We start from the raw sequence: 20,375 nt of genomic DNA on the forward strand, positions 1-20,375 counted from the left end.
ACTTGTTTGTTCTCTCCCTATGCCTGGAATGCCTTGATGGACATTTATTCTTTAGGGCTCAGTTTTAAATGTTTTCTGACTGAAGCCTTCCATGGCCCCCATTGAATTTGGGAGTCTCTGATAGTGAACTGGGATCTAAGAGACAGGTTAGTGAATAGTACTAAATGATCTCATAGAAATTTCATATTAGTTAATTTTTCCTTTTTCCCTGCTTTACTCTACTGCATAGTACCTGATCATTTTCTGGCACATTGTATTTTCATCATTGTGAAAGGATGTTTTTCCTTGATATAGAATTTGGGTCCAAGTTTTTTCTCATTGTACTCTAAAGATGTTTCTTTCTTTTTTTTTTTTTTTTTTTGTAATTTTTATTGAATCATAATTGATTATACATATTTGGGAGTTCAACATTGACATACGTTAGTCAAATCAATATTACTAGCATATATATTGTTACAAATCATACTTACTCTTTATGCCCCTTGTCCAATCTCTCCCTATCCCCCTCCTCCCCCCCACCACCTCTGATAATCCTAGATTTCTTCTCTCCTTCTGAAAGAGTAAATGGGTACTCTCTGATTTGTTGCCTAGATGATCTGTCCAGTGTTGAGAAGTGTGTTCGGATCCCCCAATATTATTGTAGAGCAGATGCTTCTTCTGTCTCTCTGGAATGGGGTTTGTGGAGTGAGACATCCTCTTCTTTTCTTTGGTTTCTGCTGGTGACTTTCCTTATGTCAATGCATTCCAGTGGCTGGTGGACCATCTGTGTGGTGGTTGTGGCGTCTACCTGCTTTTGCGGCAGCCATGGTTATTGTGGTGGCTGTGGTGGGCCACACACATGGTGGTGATGTTTTAGGCATGCTCCTTGGTGCTGGCAGTGTGCCTGGTTGTAAGAGGGGGATCCGGTCCTCAACTCCATGCCTCAGGTCCCTGGTCGGGCCCGAGGTGCTGGTAGTGTGCCTGGGCCAGAACTAAGTTTTTGTCCTTTGCTTACTTTTAAAATTGGGGGACTTCCTGTGGGGACTGGTAATTGAGCTGTGTGGTTTACCTAAATTGCTGCTTTGCCGCTGATTCCCTAGGGAAGGCTTTTTGTGCAGCTTAGGTATTAATGGTTGACCTTATAGGTACTTTTGGCTCTCCAGAGATCTGGCACACATGGGTTGTGTAGACACTCTGATCTGGGCCTGAGTCTTTTCATCAAACTGCACCCCATGCAATTCTATATTCCTGACCAGTCTCCTCTGAGTGGTCTTTTCTGATTGGGGTGCTGGTCAGCTGTCCTTGCTGTGTCCCAGTGTTCCCCTGGTGGGCCTGTCTCCCCTACCACCCATGCTGCAAACACTTCCCATGGTACAGGCCATGCGTGGGTCCCTTTTGATGGATGACTCACCTGCCTCTGAGTGGCTCCTTTTTTTTCAGTTGTTGTGGCTCCTTGCTCGTATGTGGGTCCACGGGAACCCTATTAGTGGTCTTGCTGGCCTGGGGGCCACCAAGGCCCTCTTCTCCCCTGCAGCCTCCAAGCTACTTCATCTGAAAGACACAGCTGCAGCTTTTGCCAGCTCCTGCTCCATGCACTCAGCAGCTCCAGCCTTAAAGTGGCCACTGCACGAAATGGTCAGAGCGGTTTTTTCTTTTTCTCATCAAGGCTTCTCCTGCCTTCATGTACCCCATAGGTCTCTCCTCCTCTTCCCCTGAGCTCTAGCAGCCCCAGCTTGGCTGTTGTTGCTTTTTTATAGTTGTAAATTGGCTGATTTGTGGGAGAGAGAGACACTGGGGACTGTCTTTTCTGCCTTCTTGACCATAAGCCAAGATGTTTCATTTTTTTTTTAATTAATAGTTTTATTGAGATAAAATGTACATAACCTTAAAATTCACCCAGAGTGTACAATTCATGTTTTTTAGCATATTTATGGAATTGTGCAACTGTCATCCAATCTACTTAAGCATATTCATAACCCCCAAACAAATCTCTTACCCATTAGCAGGTACCCCATTGATCCCAAATCCCCAGCCCTGGGAAACCTCTAATCTTTGTATCTCTATAGATTTGTCTGTTCTATATGTTTTGTATAGATGGAAATCACAATATATGTTTTGGGCTTCTTTTACTTTACCATAATGCTTTCAACAATCATCCATTGTTGTAGCATGTATCAGTATTTCAGTACTTTTTACTGCTGAATAGCATTCCCTTTTATGGATATATGACCAAATTTTATTTCTACATTTATCAGTACATAGACATTTGGTTGTTTTCACTTTTTCACCATTGTGAATAATGCTGTTGTGAATAATCAACTACAAGATTCCCATGTGGACATATATTTTTATTTCTCTTGGGTGGAAGTGGAATGGCTAGGTTATATGGTAACTATGTTTAGACTTTTAGAAACTGACAAATTGTTTTCTGAAGTGGTAGTGCCATTTTACATCCCCACCAGCTAGATGTGAGGGTTCCAATTTTTCCACATCCTTGTGAACATTTGTATTGTTTTGTCTTTTTATTAAAGTAAGAAATTATTCATATACCACAAATTCACCCTTTTAAAGCATATAATTCAGTAGTGTATAGTATATTTTTTAAATTGTGTAATTATCACTATTCTGTAATTCCAGAACATTTTCATTACCCTGGAAGAAACCCTGTGCCTATTAACAGTCATTGCCCATTCTTCTCTACCACCATCTCCTGCCAACTACTAATCTACTTTATGTTTCTATAGATTTGCCTATTCTGTATATTTCATGTGAAGGGTCATGTAATATGTGGGCTTGTGTGTGTGCCTTCTTTGACTTAGCGTAATATTGTCAAGGTTTATCTATGTTGTACCATATATGAGTGTTTTATTCCCTTTTTATCACAGAGTAATATTCCATTGTATGGATATACCATATTTTATCCATTCATCAGTTGATAGACATTTGGTTTGTTTGTACTTTGTTGCTATTGTGAATAAAGCTGTAATGAACATTCATAGGCAAGGTTTTGTTTCCATTTCGCTTGGGTATATGCCCTGGAATAGAATTGCTCAGTTACGTGGCAATTTTATGTTTAACTTTTTGAGGAACTACCAAACTTCCAAAGTAGCTATATTGTTTTACATTTGGACCAGCAATGCATGAGGGTTCCAATTTCTCCACATCTTTCTAACACTTGTAATCATCTTTTTGATTATAGCCATCTATTGAGTTTGAAGTGGTACCTCACCATGTTTTGATTTTTATTTTCTTAATTAATGATATTGAGCATCCTTTCATGTACTTGTTGGTCATTTATATAGATTCTTTGCAGAAATGTATGTTTAGATCCTTTATCCATTTTTAACTTGTGCTGTCTTTTTTATTGAGTTGTAAAAATCCTTTATATCTTGTAGATGTGTTCCTTACCAGATGCTTGATTTGCAAATATTTCTGCCATTCTGTAGGTTGTGTTTTCACTTTCTTGATGGTGACTTTTAAAGTCAAAAAAAGTTTTTGATTTGATGAAATTCAGTTTATCAATTCATCACTTGTATTAGTTACTTATGGCTGCTGTAAAAAATTACCAAAAATGTAGTAGCTTAAAACAATGCAAATTTATTATTTTACAGTTCTATAGTTCAAAAATCCAAACTGGGTCTCATGATGGTCAAAGTGGGGTAAAATCAAGGCGTTGGCTGCTCTGAGATTTTAGGCTTTATGGGAAGCCTTTCTCAGATTCTAGAGGCTGCCTGCATTCCCTGGCTCATAGTCCTCTTATACTTTTAAAGACCTTTGTGATTACATTGGATCCACTATAATAAACCAGGATAATCTCCCTAATTTAAGATCATCTGGTTAGCAGCCTTAATTCCATCTGCAACCTTTTTGCCATGTGGGGTAACATATTCACAGATTCTAAGAATTAGGTTGTGGACATCAGTGAGGGGCAATTTTTCTACCTGCCACATCTCTTCTGCTTTTGCATTGTATCTAAGAAATCATTGTCTAACCCAAGGCAAAGATTTGCTTCTACATTTCCTACTGAAAGTTTTATAATTTGACTGTTAGTTAGGTCTATGTACCATTTTTGCTTATGGTGTGAAGTAGTGGTCCCACTTCTTTTTTTTTACATGTAGATATCCATTTGTTCTAACACTATTCATTGAGAAAAACTTTTTTCCTCATCAAAGTGTCTAGACACCTTTGTCAAAAATCAATTGACTGTAAAGGTAAAGGCTTATTTCTAGACTCTCAGTTCTGTTGTATTGATCTATATCCTTATGCTAGTATCATGCTGTCTTGTTACTTTGGCTTTGTATTAAATTTGAAATCAGGATGTGTAAGTCCTCCATCCTTTTTCAAAATTGTTTTGGCTATTCTGAGACTTTTTTGTTTCCATATGAATTTTAGAATAGTTCTCAATTTCTGGGGGGAAAAAAATGAAAACAAAAGAAAGGAAAAAAAGCCAGCTAGATGGGATTTTTGATAGGAATTGCATTGAATCTAAAGATTAATGGTGGAGTATTGTCATTGGGGCATGGATCTTCTGACCCACAAGTTTGGGATGTCTTTCCATTTATCCAGATCATCTTAAATTTCTTTCAAGAACGTTTTGTTTTTTTCACTGTGTACGTTTTTATTCTGTTCTTTTTATGTTATTAGAAATGAGATTATTACTTTTATTGTATTTTTAGATTGTTCATTGCTAGGGTCGACCCCGTGGCTCACTCAGTAGAGTGCGGCGCTAGGAGCACAGCGGCGCTCCCACCGCGGGTTCAGATCCTATATGGGGATGGCCAGTGCTCTCACTGGCTCGACGTGGCACGGACAACACCAACCCAAGGGTTATGATCCCCTTACCGGACACACACACACACACACACACACACACACACACACACACACACACACAGACACACACACACACACACACACACACACACACTCTGTTCATTGCTAATGTGTAAAAATCTGATTGGTTTTTGTGTATTGGTCCTGTGTTTTGTAACATTGAAAAACTCATTTATTAGGTCTAATGGTTTTTTAGTGGATTCCTTAGAGTTTCTAACATACAAAATCATATCAGCTGTGAATGGAAATAGTTTTACTTCTTCCATTTCAATCTGGATGCCTTTGGTTTCATGTTTCTTTATGAGAAATCAGCAGTGATTCAAATCATTGTTCCCCTATGTGAATGTATTGTTTTTCTCTGTCTGCTTTTAATATGTTTTTCTTCATTTTTGGTTTTCAGCAATTTGATTATGATGTACCTAAGTTTCTGTTCTCTTTATTTATCCTCCTTGATGTTCTCTGACCTTCTTTAATCTGTACTTGGCCCACCTCTTACCTCATCTGTTGTTGACTTTAATTCTACATATGTTAGATCTTTTGTTATTGTCCCACAGGTTTCTGAGGCTCTGTTAATTTTTTCTTCAATCTTTTTTCTCTCTGTTCTTCAGATTGAATAATTTCTGTTAATCTATCTTTAAGGTCACTGGCTCTTGTCATCTAAATTTTGTTATTAAATACTACAGTGAATTTTTAAATTTCAGATATTTATTTTTCGGTTCTAGAATTTCTATTGGTATTTTTTATATTCTATATTTTTCTGCTTAAGATTTCCTCTCTGTTCATTCATTGTATATGTATATTCCTTCACTGAGCATAGTTATAATACTTTTTGTAAAATATTTATCTACTGATGCCAATACCTGGATTATCTTAGAGTTGGTCCTGGTTGATTGTGTTTTCTCTTGAGATTGACTGGATCACATTTTACTGGTTCTTGTGTAAAACTAATTTTGGACTGTATAGTGGACAATGTTTGTGTTAGGTTGTAAAGACTGGATTCTACTATTTTTTCAGAGTGTTGTTTTATTTTTTTAGTAGGCAGTTATCTTGTTCAGACTCAATCTGCAAACTCTCAGGTAGCAGCTCAAATTTCTGTTCTGTTTTTTTGTCTTTGGCTAGGCTGCTTGCAATATTCCTTGTGTGTGCATTTTTCAGGGCTTGGTCAGAGATTTAGAAATGGAAACTTGGTTATTTTAAAGTAGTATAATTGGTGTGAACATTTTTACCTTACATTTTTTGTTTTAATAGAATTCCTAGATCTTAGAATCATGTTTTATCAAATGGAAATAATCATAGGTATTTCAATTCCAATTCCTTATTTTGACAATCAAATAAAGTTTTGTTTATTTAATCCTTTTATTTTTTCTTTATTATAGATCGAGCTGGGAGCATCAGTACCCTTGATTCTTTAGACTTTGCAAGATATTCAGATGATGGTAACAGGGAAACAGATGAGAGAGTGGCAGGTGAGTAAGCTTGTAAGGACAGATTTGGACACTTTGACATTCCAGAAATAATAAAATGGCTTGAGGAATTCTCTTCCTTCTACAATATGGTATGTGAATATAATGTATGTAGTTATTCTACAAAGTTATGTTACTAACTACTAATGTGTTATAAGTTTGGGGATACACCAGCTTCTTCTTCAGTGGTTCTATGTGTTTCTAGTTATATACACCTACAGTTTGCTGAGTTCTGCTTGTAGCCAGCAGTTTACAACCAAGCAGTTGTAAAACTGTTGTAAAATAGACTTCAGTTAACCATGATATAGCACAAAGTTAGTTGGATTTTAGCCTGATTCCTTTGACCCTCCAAACCAGGACTGTGTACCAGTACAGCTCTATTGATTGTTAAAAATTGATCTAAATACTTCTTTGCTGGTTGGTGAATAAACTTCGCCTTAAGTTTCCTGTGTGCTCCCCAGCCATCACAACATGTCTCCAGAAACTGACTTATCTGTAATCCAGAAAATAGAGAGTTAAATGCTTGATACAGCAGGGGCCTCCAGGATCCTGTCCATTTCAGTAAGAAGGACCTTTGTAATTGCTTCCTCGCTCATTCCAGTTTCCTTCCCTTCCCACCCCCATCCCCTCCCCCAATTCCCCCACTAGTCCTGCCTTCTAAGAGGCATCAGATCTGTAGGGACTTCAGAGGACCAGTTTGTACCCCACATTCTGCCTACACCAGGTGATCCTATTTGGAATCTGCTGAGGCTCCACCCCAGAATTTGCCAGTGTAGCAGCCCTGGCTCCCTGGGTATAAATATCTGGTACCTTTCTGTTGCCTCAAGCCTGTGGATACCTGACACTGAAGTCATTCTTGAGTGCCTTGCAGGAATTATAGTTTTCATAAGACTTTGGCTCCTAAAAAAGAAAAATGAGGAAAGCAGACAGACATCAGTTAGGTATTTTGAGCTCCTTCAGACTGTTGGATACTCCTGGAACAAGAGGGATGCCACATGAGACAGATGGAGCCTGTGAGGGCAGTACGGGTTCAGGGAACATCTGAATGTGGATTCCTCTCTTAACCAAATCTGTTGAATTTTTTTTTTCTATTTACTGGGACCAGTTTGTTAAAACCTACCCAATGCTTACCTGTCATGGTGATTATGAATAAAAATGAGTGCTAATTCTTACATAGTACTAGCTTCATTCTAAACACTATTCTAAATGTAACTCATTGAATTATAGAATTCGTCATCCTCCCCTCCCCAGGAAACTGAGGCACTCATTTTTTAAGACTATAGTAGCAGAGCTAGCATTCAAATCCAGATAACCCAGCAACAGAGCCCACAATTGGCTGTACCATATGCTAGCTACCTCTTCACATAAAGGATTAGGTTTGACCTAATTAAAATTGATATTCCAATACAAGTATATGATTTTTATTCCCTCTTTGAGAATAGAGATATTGAATATTTAAAAATCAGTGTTATATGAATTAGAAAAAAAATGTAATTATTTTTAATTTGGCAGAAACTGAGAGAGGATCCAGCAATGTAAACGTAGCAATATCAATTTAATGGGGAAGTCACTGGAATAGTTTAATATGGCTTCCTATATCAAATCATGGTTTAGTCATGAGCATCATTTATTGATAACTGTATCAAAACAGCAAATCACATCAGTAATATTTAAAAATTAGCAAGCTAAATGGAGATTATTGGAATGATTTTAGGATTAATGTATCCTACTAATTATATCACTTAAGTAGCATTGTTATATATAATTATATATATTAGATATTATATATTTTGTTATATAATAAATATATAGTGTTTTAGTTTATTTAGAGACTAACAATATGTCTAATTTTGCATGTTATTTTATTGCACAAAATTGCTACGTTTTAGAAAATAACGCCTACCCAAAAATTGGCCGCATAATTATTTTTTTCATTTAATTTTCATTTGAAAACTTACATTTTAGCTTGAGTAAAATTGAAGAGGTTTATCATTATTCTCATCATTTAGGTATTTTAGTACTTCTAATTAGGGGAAACCAGTACTGATGTAAAAGCAAAATGTTTTGCTTAATTTATAATCATTAATTATTTAGAACAATCTAATTATTCTTGATAATATAGATAGAAAAGAAAAAGAAAATAGAAGTTCCTCTGATCAAAGTTTGCATAGCATTTTCATTTCCTTACTTTTCATTAGAATTCAAATATAAAAAGAGCGATGTCCTCTATCTGATCCAAACACTTTTTCAAAGACAGTGAGTAAAGAGCAGTGGACCTGGGTAACTCACAGACTTGCGCAGCCAAGAGTAAAATGGGGCTGGCCGATTAGTTCACTTGGTTAGAGCATGGTGCTGATAACAACAAGGGTTCAGGGTTCGGATCCCAGCCAGCCAGCTGCCAAAAAATAAAAAAAGTGACATGTATTAAACACGATAATTTTGACCTTACATTTTTAATCTAAAGAATATACTTTGTCTCTAAGTTACAAGAGATAAAGTAATTTTTAATTACTCTGCTGTGCTTGCATATAAATAAATGCTGTCTTTCATCTTCATTGGAAAGGGGAGGAAGAACACCCCAAGAGAATAGCTTTCAGTCTTGTGCTCTTATATCATAGCCTGTTATTGAATCAAATGTGTGAGTAGTGGATAAAACTTTACAAATAAAGTTTCAGATAATCACAATTTGCATTTCCAAAAAAATTTTGACTCTTTGCTAACCATTGCTGGTAACTTAAAAGCTTATCAAAAGACCAGTAATCCAGAAAAGGTAATCGTCCTGTCATCTGTCATTAGGTCGCATGTAAATGTCACTAAGAATGAAGAGGCATTTAAGAAAGAACAAAAATCTCTATTATTTTCCTATACCAGCCTTAGGTAGAAGGAGGTTATGGATAACACAGTCAGTCACCCCACCATTCAAATGTAGGGTCTTCTCCAACCTTCAGTCACCTCTTGCCATTTATGAGACAGATACTACATTTATTTTTGGCATCGTTCTTACTACCTTTCTCCTAAATTAAAAAATCTGTTTTTTTTTAAAGTCTGTATAAATTTTCCTTCGAAGAGGAATGGATCTCTAAATGAACTAATATTTATTAAGCATGTACTCTGTGCCAGGCACTATGCTAGGTGCTTTATATAAAATATTTAATCCTGTTAACAATTCTTCAAAATAGGTTATGAAATCTTTATTTTATAAATTAGAAAACGGATGCTAGCTCAGATTAAGAAATTTGCCCAGTAGCTTCCATAGGGTAAGGGGCGAGATCAGGATGTGAGCACATAGGGTTTTTATTCTAGAGCCCTTAATATATCCTTTAGTATCAGGCATAGCTCTGAGCCATCTGTACGTTCATGTGGATAGCAGAATCTTGTTTTTCCCATACAAGATTATTTACTTCACATAGTCATTTTCTTTTAAAAGAGGTAAAAATTTTTAAATTTTTCATTTTAGACATTTTCCATTTCTCCATTTATTTTTCATATATAGTGTACATTTTGACATAAAAATGATCTAAGTAATAGTAGACACCAGACCAAAATGAGCTTAATCTAGCTGATTTGGGTGTGGGGTTTTTTTGTTGTTGTTGTTGTTGTTTGTTTTAGTGGAAGGCTTTCTATATGTTATTAAACAAAACTAGTGTTACTTAGTGCATATACAGTATACCTCTTAAATTTTCAAGTTTTCTTAACAGTAACAAGAGACATCCATATTCTAAATATTGGGATTGCCATTACTTAATTTATTTAAGGCGTGTTGAGCATCTTCTACGTGTTAGGTACTATGTTAGGTACTAGGCATAGAAATATGAAATGGATAAAGTTCAGTGTTTTGGAAACAGTGATGAGGACCTTGTTAATTTTAGAACCACCTATATCCCTGTTTCAGGTTCACAAGTTCCATCTTTTAGCATCAGAGTCCTTGACTTTATTTGTTCTCATATCTCAACCTGTTACTGTATTACTTTTCTAGTTTACACCTTAGCTCTGTGTTGGGATCTAGAGAACTACAAAAATGAAGCTTTCTAATTTGCAGGGAAGACACTACTGAATGCTGCTGGTAAGACCAGTTAATGTTTCAGATTCATCAGCTGTGGCATCAAGTATTGGAATGTCCATTCACTCAGCAAGTATTTGTTGAGTGCTTACTCTATCTTTCAGGTAATATGCTGTTCTAGGAACAATAATCAACAATACAGACATATGAAACTTTTATAAAGCTTACATAATTCAGTAGACATTATAAAATAGCGTTCAGATTTTTGCCTGTGGGATAATCTGCCCGTAACCCCTGGGTAAGAAGCAGCATCAATAGTCCTCTGCTGGCCTGGCAGCTTCCATCAGGATTAAATAAAACTATTTGTCTTCTTATATATTTCTGCTCTAGTACAGATATATCTTTTCCTTCCTATCAGCAGTACCTTTTGATTTTCTTATTTTGAACCTTATATAAATCTTAGTTTATGATTTTGTGTGATTTAAAGTAGAATAGGTTTCCATCAAGGGTGTAAAGAAGATAGGTAACATTTTGAAAATAGATTTCTCTGCATTTGTTACCATGAAATTAGAATAGGCTCAGAGAGAAAAATAAAAAAAATTATTTGGTAAGTGGTTATATTTAAGCCAAAAATAAAAGGGAGTATATGTTCATTAATTTTTTGAGGATTTAGATTGTTTTTTGGTCTGTAGATTAACATTTCCTAAAGTTGTATTTTATGACAATGTTAGTATCACAAAAGTCTTTCCCCTGTGATACTAAAGACAAAAGTCTTTCCCCTATGATGCTAACTAAAAGAGAAAAAAGAAAGCAAGAAAGGAGAATTTCATGGTCACATTAGTTTAGAAAATTGTGGTTTTCTGCAGGATTTTTCTGAGCCTTTAATGTTGTTACAGGTTATTGTAGTAATTTATATGATGTCATAAAAGTCTAAACTGTGACAGCTGTAGAGACAGACGAATGGTGTTTAGGGAGTTTTTAAGGATTGGAGTCAATATGTCTTGGACATTTAATTGATGTTAGCATAAGGTCAAGGGATAAGTGAAGAATAGTCTCCAGGTTTCCTCTTTGGTCAGCTGAGTAGATAGTGATGCCATTAATGGAGAGAGACGGCAGGAGAAGGAGCAAGTTTGAAAGGAAGATAATTAAATTTATTTAGATAGGATTGATTGAATTCAGAAGTTTTGAGACATTCAAGTGGTCATGTCCAGGAGATAATTAGGGAGGTCTGTATCTTGGGGAGTCTTCTGAGGGACTTGTGATAGTTAAAACCACAGGAGTGAATACTGTCCCAGTGGGGTATGTAGTATAAGAAAAGAAAAGGGCCAAGGGTGACACCCTAAGAAACACCAACTTTGAGATGAGTGATAGAGGAACTGGAGAGGGAAAAACAACAGTGGGAAGGTTTTTGTTTTTTTTTTTCCTTCTAGAGGCTATGGGAAAGAGGATGCTTTTTTCCACCGAGATGAATATAAGAAAAGGAATGTCTGCGAACAATGGAGATTGCATCTTGCTTTGTTTCATTTATTTAGCACTCTATGTCATACCTAACAATACTACTACATTTCTTAAGTTTATTAATAGGCAGGGAGAATTCTCTAAACCCAGTAGGGGTTGTGATGGTACTGTCATAGGATTTTTATATTATTTTAGGAATGGATTTTTATTCTACCTCATATTCTTAAGAAAATTGAAAAGAGAATTTTTCCTTTTTCTGGAACTGTTCCTGGGATACTAAAATAAGTATAAGAATTGTTATTTCAAATCACCTTATATTCAGGGGGAAAACATCCAGGAAATTCTGACTTGAAAAAAGACAATTTCACATTTACTATGAGATTGCAAAGTCCTTGACTCACACCTTTCAATTTGAAAACTTCAGTGGCAAACTGGAATGGGAATGAATAAATACTTGACTCAGACCAGTGTTATGGAAAATATCTTCCAAAATAATATTTGCATTTTATGCCAAAATGAACTAAGTCTAGCAAGTGTTTTAAGATAATATTAGTGATTAATTGATTTGAGGGCAATGAAAGATTGGTGTTTAATTTCTTCTTTGAAATTTAATACTTCACCTTTGATGTCTTCACAATAGTTGTAGGTACATGTCTCAAGTCATGAAAGCATGATCTTAAGCTCTCAGGTACCTCTGATACCAGTATTATCCAACTCTGCTTGGGAAATAACTTTTTCAACTAGCCTTGAGTTGCTTATACAGTACTGAATTAATCATCACTAATTATTTTGGTAAGATTACAGTATTCCGTATTAACATATACTTACATCTTTGCAATTATTATTTTTGTTCCAGTAAAATTGTATTCAGTGGAGTTGGGCTGGTAGAGTGAGTAGGTTGTTGTTTCCTGCAGCATTTTTTATAAACATACATATCTCCGAACATCTCTAGGAAGAATTATAATGTCTGAAAAACACCTAGAAGCTGTTGGATACAGTGTATCTCTTTATAGAATAATTAATTTGGGGCTTTAATCCAATGTCTTGATAATGAAAGGACAAATTCATATGTGTAAATATAGCACTGTTAAGAACTCTCACATAACTACAATTACTTGATCATATGTGCCTTTATAGAGATGTGCTGTAGGTTCAAAGATATGCCTTTGTCTTTTTAAAGTCTATATTGTGTATTAAGAAACATGCAGCAGAGTGAATTCATTTTGATAGGTACTATCTTTTCAAAGAATTGGTAACTTCTAATAACATTTGGCAATATATACGTAGATGTGCATAAAAATATAAATTCTTGCCGTCTGACATGGGTTTTTCTGGCTTTCTGTGCCTTTATCAATTCAGTGTTTTGCTCTTGGTCACGTGAACTTTTCACCAATTGGATTTTGAGTTTTTCCTAGTTTGTGTTTTAACGAATTGTTTTTGTTTTTGTTTTTGCTTTCATATTTCAATCATTCTGGTGTAGGGCATTTCTGATCTGCAATTGTTCTATAATATGTCTTAGTAAATTTTAAGTGATACCAAGACATAATAGTATACTCATTTTACTTAAGATATAGTTAAGTATTTTTAAATCAAAATCAATCATCTAGAATTTTGAAATTAAAAAAAAAAAGTAAGCCAACATGCTATATAAACCTATTCTGTACTTACACACTGAATGTGTACAATCTTACTTAAAACACAATCTCTAAGAGTTTCCAGAAGTGTAAGTTTTAAGGAAAGTGTTTTAACTTTGTTGCACAGAAATGTTTGCAGATCAGCATTGCTGACTACCAAAAAAACATATAGTAACATGCAATGTCATCTGATTTTTAGTTGTGCTTCCACGTTGCTGCAGTTAAATTCTGTGCATCAAAATAATTGGCCTTCATGTACTAGATGTATTTCAGTTTTAAGTTTTTATTGAAAATATGCAAACTGAGTGAATTATAATTTTTCCATATATTTTTATAGCTTTGTTGTCTCTGATAACATCTCATTTGACATCTTTTTTCTGTTTGTTAGTCATTCAAGAGAAAATTGCATCTTTAGCATGAAACCGTAAATTTCCTAGTTTTTATGTAGAACTACTATAATTTTTTAATGTCCATTTTTGACAAAGATCATTTAATTTTCCCAGAGCTTTACTTCACAGAAATGTCTTTTTCCCCCAATCCTAGGCTTGCTTTTTCTTCATTGTAATATTTGTACATTTTAAGAAAAATTTCCAGTTAAGAGACATCTTGCTCATGATGAAATACTTTAAAGGGCTTAATAAAATGTTTCTCTGGTATTCATGTTTATCTTATCGTCAGACTATGTGGTAGTAGGAGAAATCTTCAAATTTCATTAATACGTCTTAGCATGAACAAATCTATTAGAAGAGTTATCAGAAACTTTGAAATTCTACTTAATTTTACTAGTCCTTAGATAACTATAAGAAATGTACACAATCATTTGCATTAGAACTATCTCAATTCGAAATTAAAAGAGAGACTATTTCTACCATTTGGCTTTAAATGAAAACTAAAATAAAACTCTTGGAACTTTTCTTTAGATGTGTGTTCAATATATCTATGCTTGTTTTTAGAAAACATGTTTGTGGAAAAATTTATAAGCATCTCAACATTTATTAAATATTTAAACCATATTATTTCAACATCTTGATGAACGGATCAGTTTACTAATGTTTCTATAATAATTTATAACGTTAGTCAATGCATTTAAAAATCACTTTTTTAAAAATCTTAAGGCTTTTTTCTTTTTTAATGATACTTGCTTGGGCTTCATCTAATTTTTACCTTTTCCCCCAAAATTATGTCACCTGGAAACATCTCATTACATTTTCTTATCGAGACTGAATGAAGCAGAAGTGCCCAGATTACTAATATTTTTATTTACCCTAGATGAGAGTATGCCATAGATTTTATTTTTAAATAGAGGTATTCCTTGTCAGACAGCTAGAACATTTGATTATAGTCCCCTGAATTCTACTAAAACTATGGAAAACATTCACCAGTTTGCTTGCAAGTCAACTCTGCTGCATGCGTTCACAAATTTCATAAAGATTGCATGCTTTCTGTTTTCAATACAAATTGTATTTTTTTTCCATGCCCATCCTTGCTTTTTATTTTTTTATTTTTGTTTCCTTTTCTTGGTTGGATGCCTGTATGTGTTTATTCCAAATCCCTGTCCAGTCCTGGAGTTTGAACTACGGAAAGCCAAGGAGACCATTCAGGCCCTCCGAGCCAACCTGACAAAGGCTGCAGGTGGTGTACATAAAACTTTTTTGAGACTTTTTCTACTTTGACAATGTAGAAGTAGCTGAGATATTTTTAAATGCAAAATAGTAAAATATTTGTTTTTTCTTTCACCAGAACATGAAGTTCCTTTACAGGAACGAAAAAATTACAAATCAAGTCCTGAAATTCAGGTGGGTAAATCACAGATCTAAAAGAGTTTTCTATGAACCAGAGGCTAGGAGGGGAGGAGGGTGATGGGGGGAAAGAAGTGGTGGACTAACGAAATAAAAGTCCACCTATTTGAACAAGAAAAAATAAAAATCTAGTAGAATATACTTGCCCAGAAAAAATAAATAAATAAATAAATAAATAGTAAAAGTATCTTCTATGGTAGCACAAGTATTGAAAGAAAACTCATGGTTTTCCATCTTTTGTTTCCAGGAGCCAATAAAACCTCTTGAAAAGAGAGCTCTAAACTTCTTAGTCAATGAATTTTTATTGAAGAATAACTACAAGCTTACATCAATAACCTTTTCAGATGAAAATGATGATCAGGTAAAGTTAGTTTGGTTTTTTTAAACAATGATTTATTTCCTTTTTGACTTATAATTTATTTCTCTTGTATGTAGTTTATTTACTTTTTAAAAGTTATACATATATTAAAATTCTGCAAGCCTGTTTACCAAAAACAATTCTTTGCCTACCCAGTCTAGTATTCTATTGGCTTACAGATTTTTTTTGTTCCCTGTAGCTTTCTGTGGAAAGATTTTTCAGGTAGTTTTTTACAACTCCCCAGTAACTATATATTCACTCATAATTGCATGTATTCCTAAAGTATGCTATTTTTTTAACTTTAAAAACATTTACTTGGTAGTACAGAATAATGTAAACTTATAAATTCAGTTTATCCAAAAACCTCCTTTATAGCACCATAATAATTAAGATATTAGATAAGTAGATAACACAGTAAGAGAATATTTTGAATGAGAATATAAGCTATATCTTTCTGAATAGGGGCCAATTTTAGAACTTCATTATTATTTTCTTGGTAAAATCTTATAAGCAAAGAAATGATGGCTTGTTTTAGTATCATTTCTAAACTCTGGAATAGTTTGACATCTTGGTGCTAATGAATCAGTTTGAATCTTGTACCTTAGAAAAGTAAATGCCAAAGAGTTTATTATATAGAAATCACGACTCCATCATTTTAAATCTAGGTCATTCTGTCAGTCCATAAAAATCTCCCATGTATCTTTTAGCAAAAATAGAAGTTCTCTAAGGGATATAGCAGTTCAGTTACTCCCTCAGTTATTGTAAGGTACTTGGCAAAAATTAAATGTAATAAATAACTAGTTATTTTTTATTAAATGGTAGCTTTACTGAACATGTAGTAAGTTAAAAGATATTAAACTAGTATTTAGTTAACATAACTATTATACTGTATTATACTATTGTTATGGTTTAATCTAATCATGTTTTTTTAAATGATCAGCTAAATAATGAATAGGAAAAATTTTGAATATTAAGAAACGTTGAGAGGCCAAAAATAATGCAGAAAAAGAGAAAAGAGGAACAAAGAATAGATGTGACATGTTGAAAACAAATAGGAAGATGGTAGATTTCAAGGGGCCAGCCCGTGGCTCACTCAGGAGAGTGTGGTCCTGATAACACCAAGGCCACGGGTTTGGATCCTATATAGGGATGGCTGGTTGGCTCACTGGCTGAGCGTGGTGCTGAAAACACTAAGCCAAGGGTTAAGATCCCCTTACCAGTTATCTTTTAAAAAAAAAAAAAAAAGATGGTAGATTTCAACCCATCTATATTAATACTCATTTTAAATGTAAATAATCGACCCTTCTCAATTAAAAGGAAGAAATTATCAGCAATTCGAACAATGTTTTCTCAATAATTGATAGGACAAGGCAACAGAAAATTAATTAGGCTATAAAAGATTTGTGCTATGCTACCAACTTGATGTAATCAATATTTATAAAACACTCTGTCCTTCAATGACTGTAGAGCTAGGGCTGGGTCCAGAGCTCAAAGACCACTGGAGCCCATTCACAAAGCAAGTCTATGAGCTAGGTAACTGGCAAAATGGTCCTTGGAGCCTTGGTTGAAGTAGGAATAGTCTTTATTAGCACACACATGTGCGCACACACGTCTGAGAGCTAGGCAGTACAAAGAGAAACTCAGAAACTCAACTGCTACAGGCAAAGTGCACTTGAAAACTAAGCAGCTGCCAGCAGAGTAAACATGCTCTATTTTTAGACACAAGCTCTCTGCTGGCCGGCTTCTGCTTCTCAAACTGCAGAGCACACAATAGCAACAAACTAAAAAGATGCATGCGTGCACATGTGCTCTAACTCCACCCACACACAACTTGTTTACAAGAAATGTGCTGCACAACCCCCAACCGGACCTGAGTTGAGGGAGCCAGACCGTATTATTCTATTTTCCCCTCAATGGCAAATACATATTCTTTTTCAAATGCATATGGGTCACTTACTTACAAAGGTAGACCATATTATGGGCTATAAAACAAGTCTTAATAATATTAAGAAGATTTAAGTAGTACAAAATATGTTCTGTGATCACAATAAAAGTAGCAGTCAATAACAAAGATATTGAAAATCCCTAAATATTTGGAAACCATTTCTAAAAAACACATGTTTAACTCAGAAGGGAAATGATAAAGTATTTTGAAATGAATGAAGATGAAAAAATATATCAAAATTTGTAGGATATGGGAGGGAGAAGGGAGGGAGGTTTTGGTGATGGGGAGCAATAATCAGCTACAATGTATATCGACAAAATAAAATTTAAAAAAAAAAATTTGTAGGATATAGCTGAAGCACTTCTTAAAGGGAAATTTATAGCACTAGATGTCTATATTAGAAAAGAGGAAAGGTCTCAAAAGTCAGTGAAATCAGATTTAATCTGAAGGAATTAAAAAAAGAAAACCAAGTGAGACCCAAAGTAAAAGAAAGGAGATAATAAAGATAAGAGCATAAGTCAGTGCATATAGGCAGCAGAAAACAATAGAGAAGAACCAATGAAACAAGAATCTGGTTCTCTGAGGAGATTAATAAAAGCCTCTATGCTGACTGATTAGGAAAGAGAGAGAAACACAAATTGCCAAAGTCAGGAATGAGCAAGGTTACATCACTACATATTTTACTCATATTAAAGGGTTACAAAGGGAATGTTATGAACAGCTAGCTTTACTTGAAAGAAGGTACTGCCAAAGGTCACTCAAGAAGAAATAGATTATTTGAAGGGCTTTATGTTTATTAAAGAAATTGAATTTGTGTTTGAAAGTCTTCCCTCAGAGAAAACTCCAGGTCTGAATAACTTTACTTGTGAATTCTACCAAACATTTAAGGAAGAAGTAATACCAGTTCTTTACAAACTCTTCTAGAAATTGAAGACAAGGGAATATTTCCCAACTCATTCTATGAGACCAGCATAATTCTGTTATCAAAACCACATATTGCAAGCAAAGAAGATTACAGGCTCATTTTCCTCATTTATATAGATGCAGAAATTCTACATAACATTTCAGCAAATCAAATTGAACAATATGTAAAAAGGATAATGCACCATTACCAAATGGGGTTTATCCCAGGAATGCAGGATTGATTTAGTGTCAAAAAATCAGTCCTTGTAATTCACCATATTAAGAAACTAAAAGAAGAAAGTATACGATCATCTGAGAAGATGGATTAAAAAAAAACATTTGATACAGTACAATGTCCATTCTCTGTAAAAACTTTAAAGAAATTAGGAATAGGAGGGAATTTCCTAAACTGATAAAGGACATTTACAGAAAACCTATCACTAACATCATAATTAATGACGAAAGATGAAGAAAACAAGAATGTCTCGCTACTTCTATTCAACATTGAACTAAAGATTCTAGCTAGTGCAATAAGCAAGAAAGTTGTAGAAGGCACATATTTTAGAAAGGAAGAAATAACACTGTCTATTGTTTATAGAAATTTTATTTCATATGTGGATGATAGGAGGATAGCTGGGCTGTTCATAATGACAATGAACTTTAGTCAAGTGTAACCTTTGGGGTGATACATGCCATTTTGTCTAAAAATAAGTTCTTAGGGCTGGCAGTTTAGCTCAGTTGATTAGAATGCAGGGTTGTAACACCAAGATCAAGGGTTTAGATCCCCATACTGACCAGCTGCCAAAAAAAATTTTTTTTAAAGGCAAATGTAATATTAAAAATAAATTCTTGGACTTCCGGTCAAGATAGCGGAATAGACGGTCCCTAGCGTCACTCTCTCCCACAAATCAACTGATTTAAACTATAAATACATAACATCAAGTGCATATGGAATGGGGAGATGTCCTGCGGGGGAGGCAGAAGCTCCACGGAGACCACATGCCCTGCAGGGCCACCGTCGCACAATCCAGCAAATAGGCTTCACCACCACCACCCGGCTCCATTCCCAGCCCAGCCTAGTGTGCACAGAGTGGGGAGATGTCCGGCAAGGGAGGCGGAGGCTCCACAGAAACCACACACCCTGTGGGGCCGCCACTGTGCGATCCAGCAGGTAGGCCTCACCGCAAGGACCCGGCTCCATTCCCAGCCTGGCCTAGTGCACTCGGAGAAGGGAGACATCCGGCAGGGGAGGCAGGAACTCCACAGGGACCACACTGCTGCCGTGTGATCTGGCAGCCGAGCCCAATTCATACAGAGCACAGAGACGTCCAGAAAGGGAGTTAGAAGCTCCATAGAGTCCACACACCCTGTCGGGGGGCCGCCGCCATGCGATCCAGCAGCAGGTAGGCCTTACCGCTGCCACCCAGCTCCATCCCAAGCCCGGCCTAGCGTGCACAGAGCAGGGAGACATCCTGCAGGGGAGGGGAAAGTTCTGCAGAAACCACACACTCTGGGGTGCCTCAGTGCATCCCAGCACCCTGGGCCAGAGCGCACGGAACAGAGAGAAGTCCAGTACGGGAGGTGGAAGCTCACAGAGACCACACACCCTGCAGTACTGCCCTGTGATCCAGCAGCCTGGCAGAGTCCAAGCTGACCAGAGAGGTGACTCCCCAGAGAGGCCCAAGACCCAAGGCAACCAAACACACAAGGCACTAGTGTCCAACTGAGCAGTCACTGAAGTAGCCATACCAAATTGGCAACCACAGCAACATTTTAGTCAGTCAATAGTGTCAAACCTGTGGACTGTGAAACCCTCTGCCACAATGAATAAACATCAAAGAAAAGATACCAGAAATACGAAAAATCAAGAAAGTACACCCCCAAAGGATAATAACTCTCAAGCTCTAGATCCTATAGAATAATAAGCCCTTGAAATGACTGAAAAGGAATTTCGAGTGATAATTCTAAGGAAACTGAATGAGATACAAGAAAACTCAGCTAGA

At 35.7% G+C, this 20,375-nt stretch overlaps 1 protein-coding gene across 4 annotated transcripts in view; it reads left to right on the forward strand.

The window, feature by feature from the left end:
- Positions 1–20,375, forward strand: part of RELCH (RAB11 binding and LisH domain, coiled-coil and HEAT repeat containing) — a 139,659-nt gene that overhangs the window by 25,012 nt on the left and 94,272 nt on the right. For all 4 annotated transcript variants that reach the window (XM_063076759.1, XM_063076761.1, XM_063076763.1 and 1 more), the window contains 4 exons: positions 6,189–6,278; positions 14,928–14,999; positions 15,108–15,163; positions 15,414–15,527. In XM_063076759.1, coding sequence (XP_062932829.1) covers positions 6,189–6,278; positions 14,928–14,999; positions 15,108–15,163; positions 15,414–15,527 — 332 coding nt within the window. The remainder of the gene's footprint in view (positions 1–6,188; positions 6,279–14,927; positions 15,000–15,107; positions 15,164–15,413; positions 15,528–20,375) is intronic.

This window comes from Cynocephalus volans, chromosome 13 (assembly GCF_027409185.1).
Source record: "Cynocephalus volans isolate mCynVol1 chromosome 13, mCynVol1.pri, whole genome shotgun sequence".
Lineage (NCBI taxonomy): Eukaryota > Metazoa > Chordata > Mammalia > Dermoptera > Cynocephalidae > Cynocephalus > Cynocephalus volans.